At 40.7% G+C, this 12,359-nt stretch overlaps 1 protein-coding gene across 2 annotated transcripts in view; it reads left to right on the forward strand.

Annotated features, from left to right (window-relative positions):
* The window catches only part of PDE8A (phosphodiesterase 8A), a 170,742-nt gene that overhangs the window by 114,158 nt on the left and 44,225 nt on the right, over positions 1 to 12,359 (forward strand). For both annotated transcript variants that reach the window (XM_077124302.1, XM_077124303.1), the window contains exons 6-7: positions 2,989 to 3,077; positions 12,199 to 12,277. In XM_077124302.1, coding sequence (XP_076980417.1) covers positions 2,989 to 3,077; positions 12,199 to 12,277 — 168 coding nt within the window. The remainder of the gene's footprint in view (positions 1 to 2,988; positions 3,078 to 12,198; positions 12,278 to 12,359) is intronic.

The raw sequence follows: 12,359 nt of genomic DNA on the forward strand, positions 1-12,359 counted from the left end.
AAAGCACAGCCCCCTTGCAGGGGCCTTTTGGTTGGCAGGTAGCACTTGAGGTCTTGGGAATCTCGATGGAGAGAACTCAAGTAAATCTGACCGCTGGGCATATTTGTAGCCCAAGAAACCTCAAGCTTCACAAACTTAGGTGATTCTGGATGGGTAGCTACAGAGGGCACTGTAGCATCCTGACCACATTTACAGAGAAGGGCATCTGTCCCTAGAGGAAAGGTGCATCTCCCAAGCTCTTGTGGCTGGCAGGGAGGGGCGCCTGTGTTTGAACCCAGCTCTGGACCTGAACCAGCGCCACAGTGAGGTCTGGTATTTTGTGATTTAGTTAGGGTTAAAGGTTAAAGGGTGGTTGGGGGGCCTGCCCACCCCTTCAGTTGGACTTGACAATTAAGCAGCTGCTGATTAAAATCCTTATGGTCCGAATTCATTGTCTCTTAGCCCTGGTTGAGCATCAGAGTCCTCTGAGGAGCCTCCCTGGAGAATGTTTCAGTTGGTGTTCTAGTTTGCTAGCAGCCAGAATGCAACACACCAGAGACGGATTGGCTTTTAATAAAAGGGGATTTATTTAGTTAATGTATAGATCTTCAGAGGAAAGGCCGCTAACTTTCAACTGAGGTTTTCTTATGTGGGAAGGCACAGGGTGCTCTCTGCTGGCCTTCTCTCCAGGCCTCTGGGTTCCAACAGCTTTCCCCGGGGTGATTCCTTTCTGCATCTCCAAAGGCCTGGGCTGAGCTGCGAGTGCTGAGATGAGGTGTGCTGAGCTACTTGGGCTGTGCTACATTGAATCTCTCATTTAAGCACCTGCCAATTAAATCAAATATCATCCATTGCAGTGGGCACACCTCCTAGCTGACCGCAGATGTAATCAGCAACAGATGAGGTTCACATACCATTGGCTCATGTCCACAGCAACAGAACTAGGCACCTTCACCTGGCCAAGTTGACACCTGAATCTAACTACCACAGTTGGTCTGGGGAGGTGTCTGCACAGCTGTGCATATTTTGCAAGCCCTGCAGTTAATTCTAGCGTTTAGTCACTGGTAGAGGCCTAGCAAGGTGGACATTAAGTCCCAGCATTGGATGTGCTATGCTTTGGAGAAGGTGACATGTGCCAGCTCAGGGAGCCTGCAGGGCTGTGGCCCTCCCGTTCACATGGTGGGGGTGCTGGAGAGAAAGCCCAGCTGCTGGGTTAGCGGAGGGTACAGCGACCTGCTTCCTGGGGGTCCCTGAACCTGATTCAACAGCCCACCCTCCAGGCCCTGTAAGGTCCTGGGGATGTACATGAAGTTTGGGGAGGTGCAGGAAAGATGAGATGTTTAGACACTCGGAGCAGTGGCAGAGATGATTGGGGGTTGGGGAGGGCGTAGACAGGGGGAGCACTGTACTACACATCTTGTCACAGGTGCTGGTTTTTTAACCTTGATTTCCACCTTTGGGGTGAAAATCTTTGGCGGGTATGTACATTATAATGCCCAGTGAAGAACCTAGTGGCCTGCCTGAGTGGCCATTTGTTGAATTGTAGATATACAAATGTCGCCCTGTCCTGACACCTCACCTGTCGAGCAGGGAGGCCCGCTGAGCCCTCTGCAGTGGCCCAAGCTCTATGCCTAGAAACCTGACTTCTCCAATCCTGCCTGTGTAGGAGGCAGCCCTTGGGGCTCCTGGGGGGCCTGGTGGGTGGAGCCGTGGGCAGCGGTGGGGGCTGGCGGGCGTGCCCCTGCCCTGTCACACTTCTGTGGGTGCAGAGGGCTTGTGTAGGCCTGTGAACCATCGTGGGGAGTGGTGGTGGCTCTTCTCGACATTTGTTGGAGGTTTGTAGCCAGTGTGCATTCTCATGTCACCTCCTTTACTTCGCATTGTAATTGTGCTCGGAGGAGTGGCATTAGTGTTCTCATTTTTATAGGTGAGGAAACAGACTAAATTAGTGCCTCACTTAGGGTCAGATGGTTTTTCAAGTGTGAACCTGGGCCTGGATTATTAGGTCTCCTGACACACAGACAAAACTGACCCCTCTTGCAAGAGGGGAGCATCTGCCTTCGCCATGACGGCAGAAGGAACTCTGGGGGGCCCAAACCCCAGATCTGCCTGACTTGTAGATGTGAACCTCAGACGCCCTCCCTGTAGGCCTCAGCTTCCTCACTAGTCAGGTAGGATGTTACCCTTTTATCAGGCAGGTAAAAGCAAGGAGCAGTTCACAGAAATAAGGGCATAAATGTCCATAAATGTTTTTCCATCTTAATGACAGAACACAGTGACCTTTATGAAATTCATAATTTGATAGTGGGATGAGTCCATGCTTCTCAGCACTACGTGATTTGCTTTGATTGTCATGTTTTCATTATGCGGATGTTGTTATAAACAGTAGTTCATGTCCCCAGCAATGAGAGACGGTGTACTGAGCAGTCTCCTGGCTTTGGCTGTACTGCCCTGCAGAGGCCGACCGCTTGCTGGTTCAGTTCAGCCACTGGAGTGACTCGCTGCCTGAGTTGGGGCTGCGCCTGTGAAATGCAGGTGAAGATGCAAATACAGGCATGCTTCTGCTTACCATGAGCTTGTGTTGAAGAGGGTAAAATATTGCTCTTAGATAAGTGAATATACTCTGAAAGCCTACGATAAATTGGACTTAAGTTAGTACATTTCTTCCTCGTTCTTGGCTTCTGGTTTATCAGTGACAGGTAAGACAGTCAAAATCCTCTTAATACAAAACACAGAAAGAAAAGCATTCTTAGGTTTCACTTTTTATTTTTAATTAAAAAAATAACTAACACAACATTTAGAAATCATTCCATTCTATATATGCAATCAGTATAGGCTGCACTTTTTAAAAAGCGAGTTTGGTGCCCATAAATTTCATCTCTCATCTCCTTTTTTTAGATTTCACTTGCCAAATTGAGGTTTGTTTAAAATAATTGATCTTTTATTGAGACACATAATTATTAAAGATGCACATTTGCTCATCCCTGTAATTCCCTTTTCTGTTTGTAGAGGTATGTAGAAAACCCCAGCATCATGGCCTGTTACAACGAACTACTCCAGCTGGAGTTTGGAGAGGTGCGATCACAACTGAAACTCAGGTAATCCTCCCACCCTGGAAAGCCTGCCAGGCCACAGGGCCAGCCCTGCAATTGAGGGCCTTGACTGTGCGTCACCTTGTGGTCATAGCTGACCTCCTCCTGCTGAAACGGGAGGAGGAGGTGCGGTCGAAGACGGGTGCCACCTCTCCTTGCACAGACTGCCTGGATGCTGGTCAGTTATGTTAGCGATTGGCTTCAAAGTGGGGCTCTAAAGTAGCATTAAATGACAAAGCAGGATACCAAACTGTACATACAGAATTTTTCGTTTCATTTTCTAAGGAAAAGAATTAAATGCTCATTTACACACACACACACAACCTATTAACATTGGTTATATCATTGGTGCAGTAGTATTTTCTATTTTCTACAATAAGCATTTAAAATTTGCTCTTGATAAACATTTTTTTAAGTCAAATAAGTGGAAACCTAAGTCCTTATAGAGCAAGGAAAAGAGAAAAATTAATAAAATGATATGTTGAAAGAAAAAAAGTAAAATCTTTAATTCTAGATTTCTTCCTTGGGTGTTCTGTTCTCTTACACTTCTTTTACTAAGGATCAAAGAAAGAATGTGATCATTTTGTTGGTACAGGCCTAAGGCAGAGAAAAGGGGATCAGAATTTGGAATATTAAGGTTAGTAGGGAGAGGCCGGGCATGCTGGCATAGTGAGGTGTGGGATTTATTTTGTCCTCCAGAGCAGCTAGTAAATAGCCAGGAACAGGACAGAACAACTGCTCAGGTCACATCAGTGACCAGACACACAGAGTACACCAGTCTGGACAAGTTGGACCAACTGGGAGCCCACAGGGAACGGTGAGTCCCCCAAGCTGTGGAGGCTGGCACCCCTCCCCCACAGGCACGGCAGCCTGGTTCCCCCAGGGGAAAGGAAGCAGACTTTACTAGCAGCAGAGGCTTAGCTCAGCCAAGCTCCACTTGCAGAATTAATTGGCAAAAGGGTTGGACCCCAAGAAAAGGAGGCACATAGAGTCTGGAGATACACAGAGCCACATACCAACACAAGGTCTTTCAAACCTAAGGAGGGAGGGTCTGGCTCTCCAAAGGCTCTTTTGCTTTTTTTCAATTCCTTAAATAGCTCATTAGGTAGCACTACAAGCACTCTCAGGCTCCAGCACTGCCTCAGGCAAGGGTGGAGCTAAAGCTATTCTGAGAGACAAAGTAACTAGTCAGGTGAAAGGGTTAATTCCCTAAAGGGTGTGTCTTCCCCAAGAAAAAAGGGGCAGAGCCCAGCCCAAGTAAAATCCCCCTTCAAGGGATTCAGGCCCCAGGGACTGGAAAACAGAAGCAATTAAAGCCGTCCTACTACCCCACCTCTGTCTCCACCATGCCTTGGGCAGGGGGAGTTTGCTGAGATTAAAAGCTTCGCATCATGCTGGCAGATAAGCATCACAAGCTGGGCAGAACAGAAAAAGCACAGAGTCTAAAGGCTTCATAGGAAAGTCTGGTAACCTGCTGGATCTCACACTCAGGGAAAACTGATGCTGGCGACTCATTCCTCCTGCGATGTGGGCCAGAAAATTCACACGTATTTGGAGGCTAAATAACCAGTGAGTCAAGGAGGAAATTAGAAGAGAAATCAGTAAATATCTCAAGGAAAATGAAAATGAAAACACAGCATATCAAAATTTATGGGCTGCAGCAAAGGCAGTGCTGAGAGAGAAATGTATTGTCTTAAATGCCTATATTAAAAAAAGAGGGTGGGCAACAGTGGCTCAGTGGCAGAGTTCTTGCCTGCTGTGGTGGAGACCTGGCTCTGTTTCCCTTGCCTGCCCGTGTAAAAAAAAAAAAAAACAAGAAGAAAAAACAAAAATCAAGGAATTAACTGTTACTTGGAAGCACTAAAGAAAGAACAGCAAACTAATCTCAAAGCAAACAAAAGGGAAAAAATAATGAACATTAGAGCAGAAATAAGTGAAATTGAGAATATATAAATAATCAGGAAAATCAACAAAACCAGAAGTTGGTTCTTTGAGAAAAATCAATAAAATTGACAGACCCTTAGCTAGGCTGACAAGAGAGAGAAAGAGGATGCAAATAAGTAAAATCAGATATGGAAGAGGGGACATAACCACTGACCCTGCAGAAATAAAGGCATTAATGAGAGGATACTATAAGCAACTATATGCTAATAAACTAGACAATGCAGATGAAATGGACAACTTCCTGAGGCATGAACAACCAACATTGATGCGAAAAGAAATACATAACCTCAGAAAAACAATGACAAGAGATTGAATCATTCATCAAGAAGCTCCCCCAAAAAAGTCCAGGACCAGATGGCTTAACATGTGAATTCTATCAAGCATTCAAGAAAGAATTAGTACCAATCCTGCTCAAACTTTTCAAAAAAAATTGAAGAGGAGGGAAAGCTACCCAACTCATTCTGTGAAGCCAACAACACCCTAATACCAAAGCCAGACAAAGATACTATGAGAAAATTACAGACCGGTCACTTTAATGAATAAAGATGCAAAAATCCTCAACAAAACACTTGCAAATCAAATCCAGCAGCACATTAAAAGAATTATACACCATGACCAAATGGGATTTATTCCAGGCATGCAAGGCTGGTTCAACACAAGAAAATCAATTAATGTAACACACCATATCAATAAGTCAAAGCAGAAAATCCACATGATCATCTCTGTTGATGCAGAAATGGCATTTGACAAAATTCAACATCCTTACTTGATGAAAACCTTTCAAAGGATAGGAATAGAAGAGAACCTCCTCAACATGGTAAAGGGAATATATGAAAAACCTACAGCTAACATCATCCTCAATGGGGAAAGACTGAAAGCTTTCCCCCTAATTTCAGGAATAAGATAAGGATGCCCACTGTAATTGTTGTTTTTCAGCCTTGTGCTGGAAGTTCTGGCCAGAGCAATTAGACAAGAAAAAGAAAAGGCATCCAAGTTGGAAAGGAAGAAGTAAAACTCTCACTATTTTCAGATAACATGATACTATATGTAGAAAATCCCAAAAACTCTACAGCAAAACCACTTGGGCTAATAAATGAGTACAGCAAAGTGGCAAGGTACAAGATCAACACCCAAAAGTCACAAGTGTTTCTATACACCAGTGATGAGCAATTCGAGGAGGAAATCAAGAAGAAAAATTCCATTTACAATAGCAACTAAAAGAATCAACTATTTAGGAATAAATTTAAGGACACAGAAGACCCATACACAGAAAACTATAAGAAATTGTTAAAAGAAATCATGAAAGACCTAAGTGCATAGAAGGGCATACCATGTTCATGGATTGGAAGACTAAGTATAGTTAAGATGCCAGTTATACTCAAATGGATTTGTAGATTCAATGCAATACCAATTAAAATCCTAATAACTTACTTTGCAGAAATAGGGAGACCAATAACCACATTTATCTGGAAGGGCACGGTGCCCAAAATATCTTGAGAAAGAAAAATCAAGTTGGAGGTCTCACACTACCTGACTTTAAAGCATATTACAAAGCTACAGTGGTCAAAATATCATGGAACTAGCATAAAGATAGATATACTGACCAATGGAATCAAAATTGAGTGTTCAGAAATAGACCCCTTTCATCTATGGACAATTGATCTTTGATAAGATAGTCAAGCCAACCCACTTGGGACAGAGCAGCCTCTTCAATAAGTGGTGTTAGGAGAACTGGATATCCATATACAGAACAATGAAAGAGGATCCATACTTACACCTTATACAAAAATTAACTCAAAATGGTTCAAAGACCTAAACGTTAGAGTTATGACCATGAGACTGTTGGAAGAAAATGTAGGGAAGTATCTTACAAATCTTGTAATAAGGGGTGGTTTCCTAGACCTTACACCCAAAGCATGAGCCTTGAAAGAAGAAACAGATAAATGGAAACTCCTCAAAATTAAACACTTTTGTGCATCAAAGAATCTTGTCAGGAAAGTTAAAAGGCAGCCTACGCAATGGGAGACAATGTTTGGAAACCACATGTCGGGTAAGGGTTTAATAACTGTAATATATAGATTCTTCAGCTCCACAACAAGAAGTCAAACAACCCAATGGGCAAAAGACATATGGACAGACACTTTTCCAAAGAGGAAATACTAATGGCTCAAAAACATCTGAAAAGATGCTCAACTTCACTGGCTATTAGGGAAATGCAAATCAAAACCACAATGAGATATCATCTCACACCCACTAGAAAGGCCAAAATCAAAAAAACAGAAAACTACATGTGCTGGAGAGGATGTGAGAAAGAGGCGCACTTATCCACTGTTGGTGGGAATGTAGTGTGGTGCAACTGCTCTCAAAGGCAGTTTGGCAGTTCCTCAGGAAGCTTAGAACTGCCGTATGATCCTACAATCCCATTATTAGGTGTATTGTCAGAGGAAAGGACACAAATGGACATTTGCACACCAATGTTGATAGAAGCCTTATTTACAATTGCCAAAAAATGGAAACAGCCCAAATGTCCATTGACAGATGAGTGGCTCCACAAGCCAAAGAAATGAAAATGATACGCCATATTTTATTTGCCAGATCTGCAAAAATGTAAAAAAATGATGAAACCCAGTAGGCTTCTCAGATCTATCACATAGAAGTTTGTTATATCAGAGGTGAGAGCTTTTTCTCTCTCTTTTAAAAAAAAATGATAGTTGCTTCATTGAGATTTAATTCACATGTAATCTCTTGGTTTTTATATGCCAGGAAAGGAACTAGTCTTTTGCTTGTATTGGCTGAGATGCGTTGTCTGTTAAGCTGCTAAATTGTTTAGTGAGATAGTTTAATTATACCAGAAATAATGTAAGGACATTTTATTCTCGCTGTTTTCTTGTCATTATCTCTGCAGTTTATGAACAAGCAGGCAGTTGCTTTCTTTTTTTCCTCTTCTGAAGTAAGAGAATATCCCTGACATTTCTTAGGAGATCCCTTGTGTAAGAAAAAACCTGGAAGCAATGAAAATATCTAGTCATAGAGGATTTGTTGAATCAATTATGACATTGCTTTATAATAGAATATTACATGGTTCTTAAAAGTGATGATAAAAAGCTGTAATTATTGATATGGAAAGATGTTATTGTATTTTAAATGAGAACAGCAGATTATAAAACTGTAGAGTCTGACCCTGTTTTTATAAATATATGTACTACGTATATATTTACACAAGAGGATGTGTGGAGTATCAGTTGATACGTCTAGGTGTTGGGTTTGATCTCATTTTTTAAACAGCTTTATTGGGATATAATTCATACAGTTGGCCCATTTGAAGTGTACCATTCATTGGCTTTTCATGTTCACAGAGTTATCCATCTCTCAGCACAGTTTCAGAAAGCACCCACCCCTTCGCTGTCACCTTCCCCTGAAAGCCCCATCCACTTGCCCTAGACAATCACTCAGTGACATTCTGTCTCTATAGATTTGTCTGTTCTGGACATTTCATGAGTGACATCGTGCTGTATGTGGTCCTTTGTGACTGGTTACTTTCAGTTGGCATAATGTTTTCAAGGTCCATCCATGATGTAGTATGTATTAGTACTTCATTTCTCCTTATCATATTCCATAGTGTGGATATGCTACCTCTTGTTTTTCCATTATCGGTTGATGGACATTTGGTTTATTTCCACTTTTTGGGTATTATGAGTAATGCTGCTGTGAACATTTGCATACAGGTTTTTGTGTGGACGTCTGTTTTCATTTCTCTTGGCTGTATACTGAGGAATTGAGTTGTTGGGTCAGGTGGCAACTCTGATTGTTTGAAGAACTGCCAGGCTGTTTTCCAAACCAACTGCACCATTTCCATTCTCATCAGCGGCGTAAGAGGGCTTCAACCCAAGCTATTACCTGCCTTTTTGACTATAGTCCTTCTAGTGGGGATGAAGCAGTATCTCATTTACTTTGGCTTATTTGTATTTTCTAATTTTTTTCAATAGACATATATTACATGTGTAATTAAAAATGTTTTCATTTTATTTTTCTGTTGTCTTTTTATTTCTTTTTCTGAATTGATGCAAATGTTCTAAGAAATGATCATGATGATGAATATGCAACTATGTGATGATATTATGAGTTACTGATTATATATGTAGAACGGAATGAGCAAATGTTAAGAATGTTTGTGTTTCTTTCTTGTCAGTTTTTTTAAATTAATAAAAAAAACTAAACAGACAAAAAAAGAATTAGATGCCGAGCAAGGCAAAAATACCGTGTTTATTCATAGAGCCCTTTCAACTCTGAGATGCAAAAAAGAATAATCTAAAAGATAATTAGGAAATTTTTCCTAAATACTGAAAAGCCTTATGATTTTAAATGTAACATTGTAAAAACTGAAAACCATTTTTATAACTCTGGCAAGAAAATCAGGTTATAAGATGTCCTTACAAATTCATGCTCTGTCTGTGTTCGGCTGTAACCTCCTTGACTTGTATTTTTCTAGTGGGCTGGGCAGTGAAACCCATAACTTTGTCCCTCTAGGACAGAGCCATTTTAATACAGGGCTCTGCCTGCTCATCAGACATGACAGCAGTGAGACATTCATCTTCCAACCAAAATTAAGCTGGTTAATTGCATGGCTGTCAACCTTGACAGTTAATGCTTATATTCAAAATTTAGAGTAAAGGATAAATGATGTTTTAATAAAAGAAATATGAACGAGACCATTAATAAATTCTAACTGGAATTAAATCATCTCTCCCTTTTTTGGCAATAATAAATGTTTAAAGATGTACTGCTTCTTAATTTCTAGTCTTTCTTTTTCTTGAGCACAACGATATAGGACATAATTCTAAAATAACAACCTCCTAAGTTATGTTATTGTAGAGTAGTTTTACAGCCCAGCCCAAGACAAAATAAACATCAGTAATGAATTGCTCCCATGAACCAACAAAAGAAAGACTGTCACTAAAAACTAGTACATTTTTAAAGAGCCTTGGAAGGTGGAAACTGAAATATGGCAGTTCAATTTCTAACTAATATCCTCCAAGATTTTGTCCATTTGAGTAACAATTTAACAAGGAAATAAAATCTCAAGAATCTTATTGGCTCTAGCTGTAATCATTTACAAAATACCAAAAAAAAATCATATTTCAAACCATAAAATTGTCCATTTACTCAGCCCCAGCTATTGAAATTTAACAAAACTAAAATTCTGTTTGGTTTAAACTCAGAGTAGATGACTTATTTCTTCTTATTAAAGAACATAGAAGTGACTTATTCATCAGAATGTTTTTTCTTTTTTATTAGTCAGTTGGCATCCAGGAAATTCAATATGGCAAGGGTGGGGAACAAAGGGAGTCATATTTCTGAAAATGCAGTTGCTGTTCTCATACGCTCTGTTGGCTCCTAAATTCAGGCACTTAGGAGTGCCTGGACTGAGGTGGAACTTAACACCTTCATTCTAAATCAGATCATTGGTAGCTTGATACTGAATGGCTGCCACAAACTAAATGTTCCATTATTCTGTGTATCCCCAAGAACTCTTCTGGACTCAGCCATTCTTTTAAAACAAATGATTAGCTTATTGTTGACACACCGAGGCAAAACAAAAACTAAATAAAAGTTTACTTTTTAATTCTAACTGGCCATCACTTTAATTTTCAAATTAGTGTTCTCTTCAAATGAATTATTTTATAAGTCTAGATTAAGAGATTAAATATACAAGAATGGGCACAGCCCAAACACCCCTAAAGAGTGGGAGAAAGATCAAAAGTGATGGTAGAGTTATACAGAGAAGGTCCGGTTTAACAAGTGAGTATGAGTGCCGAGTCATTATACTGGTATTTCTTTTAGTCTCCAATACAAGAAATAAAAACCTAAAATTGTGGAATTGTAACCTATTCCAAACTCTGAAATCTGTTCTACAACTAATTGTTGCGTCATACTTTGAAATATATTGCTTTTATGTGTATATGTTATTTAAAGAGGAGTATAACAGAGAAGAAAGAATTTAACAAATGAGTCTGACTGCTGAATCATTGTATTGATATTTCTGTTGGTCTCCAGTGTCTTGGAGCAGCTAGAAGATAAAACTAAAAATTGGGGAACTATAATCCATACCAAACTTTAAAATCTGTTCTATAACTACTTGTTAAAATGTACTTGGAAATGTATTGCCTTTTTGTATATGTTATATTTCAGAATAAAAAAACATTAAAATAAAAAAGATTAAATATTAAAAAAAATGTTTTCATACACTAAGGACGTGGGGAAATGCTCATGATATAAAGCTAGGAGAAAAAAGAGGGAACAAAACTAGTCGTTACAGATGACCCCAATTTTGTGAAAATTGTTTCAAATAATAGCTCCGAATAGTTGGCTGCGTCCTGCCTGCCAGGCCATGCGTGAGCACTCGACCCCATTTGTTCATGAGGACGCTTAGGGGATGAGAAGGGAGATTTGAGGAGGGTCAGTCACTTACCCAGGGTTTTAGTTTCTTTCATTGCTCAAGCAAAAACCATTAAATGGGTTGGAAACAATGGAATTTGTTCGTTCGTGGTTTGAGGCTGGGAAAAAGTGCAAACTGAAGCAGTGCTTTCTCCGCCAGAACTGTGGCGTTGTGGAACTGGCTGCCGGCACTCCCTGGTGTCCTCAGTCTGTCACGTGGCAAGGCCCGTGACGCTGTCTCCTGGCCCTTCCTTCTCTTCGGGGGCCCGTGGATGTTCAGGTTCCTGCTTCCTCTGGCCTTTTTTTTAGTCTCACTTTCATTCTGCTGTGATATAAAGGGCTCCAGCGATAGGGTTAATCCATTGTAATTGAGGTGGGCCTGCCTTACCTGAAGGAACCTCATCAACAAGTCCAGGGTCCTAGGGGTCCACATTGGATTAGCTGTAAAAAGGTGCTTTTTGGGATAGAAAACTTCAGTCCACCTTACCCAGGGCGGGCGCTCAGCTGGAGGACAGCGGCAGGTGTCGTCCTGGCCACTGCCTCCTCCTACTGGAGGGAAAGGCACCAGTTTGTGAACTGAAATACAATCCCAGAGTGGCACAGTCGTAGGGGATGTTCATTTCTTCTTTATGCTTTTAATATTCCCCCTATTTTTCTTGAATGAGCAGGCATTACCTCTATAATCAGACAAACCGTATTGGATCTTGTTGTATTTATATTAATCAGTCCTTTTTCCTTCCCCATAAAGGGCTTGTAACTCAATATTCACGGCATTAGAAAAAAGTCAAGAAGCGATTGAAATCACAAGTGAAGATCACATCATACAGGTTTGTCATTTTGGAAATTTGTCCTTCTGGATTTCTTGTTTTGTTTGCTTTTATTTTTAGAATTTAACCCCTTCAACGTGAT

This window comes from Tamandua tetradactyla, chromosome 12 (genome assembly GCF_023851605.1).
Source record: "Tamandua tetradactyla isolate mTamTet1 chromosome 12, mTamTet1.pri, whole genome shotgun sequence".
In the NCBI taxonomy this organism is placed as follows: Eukaryota; Metazoa; Chordata; class Mammalia; order Pilosa; family Myrmecophagidae; genus Tamandua; species Tamandua tetradactyla.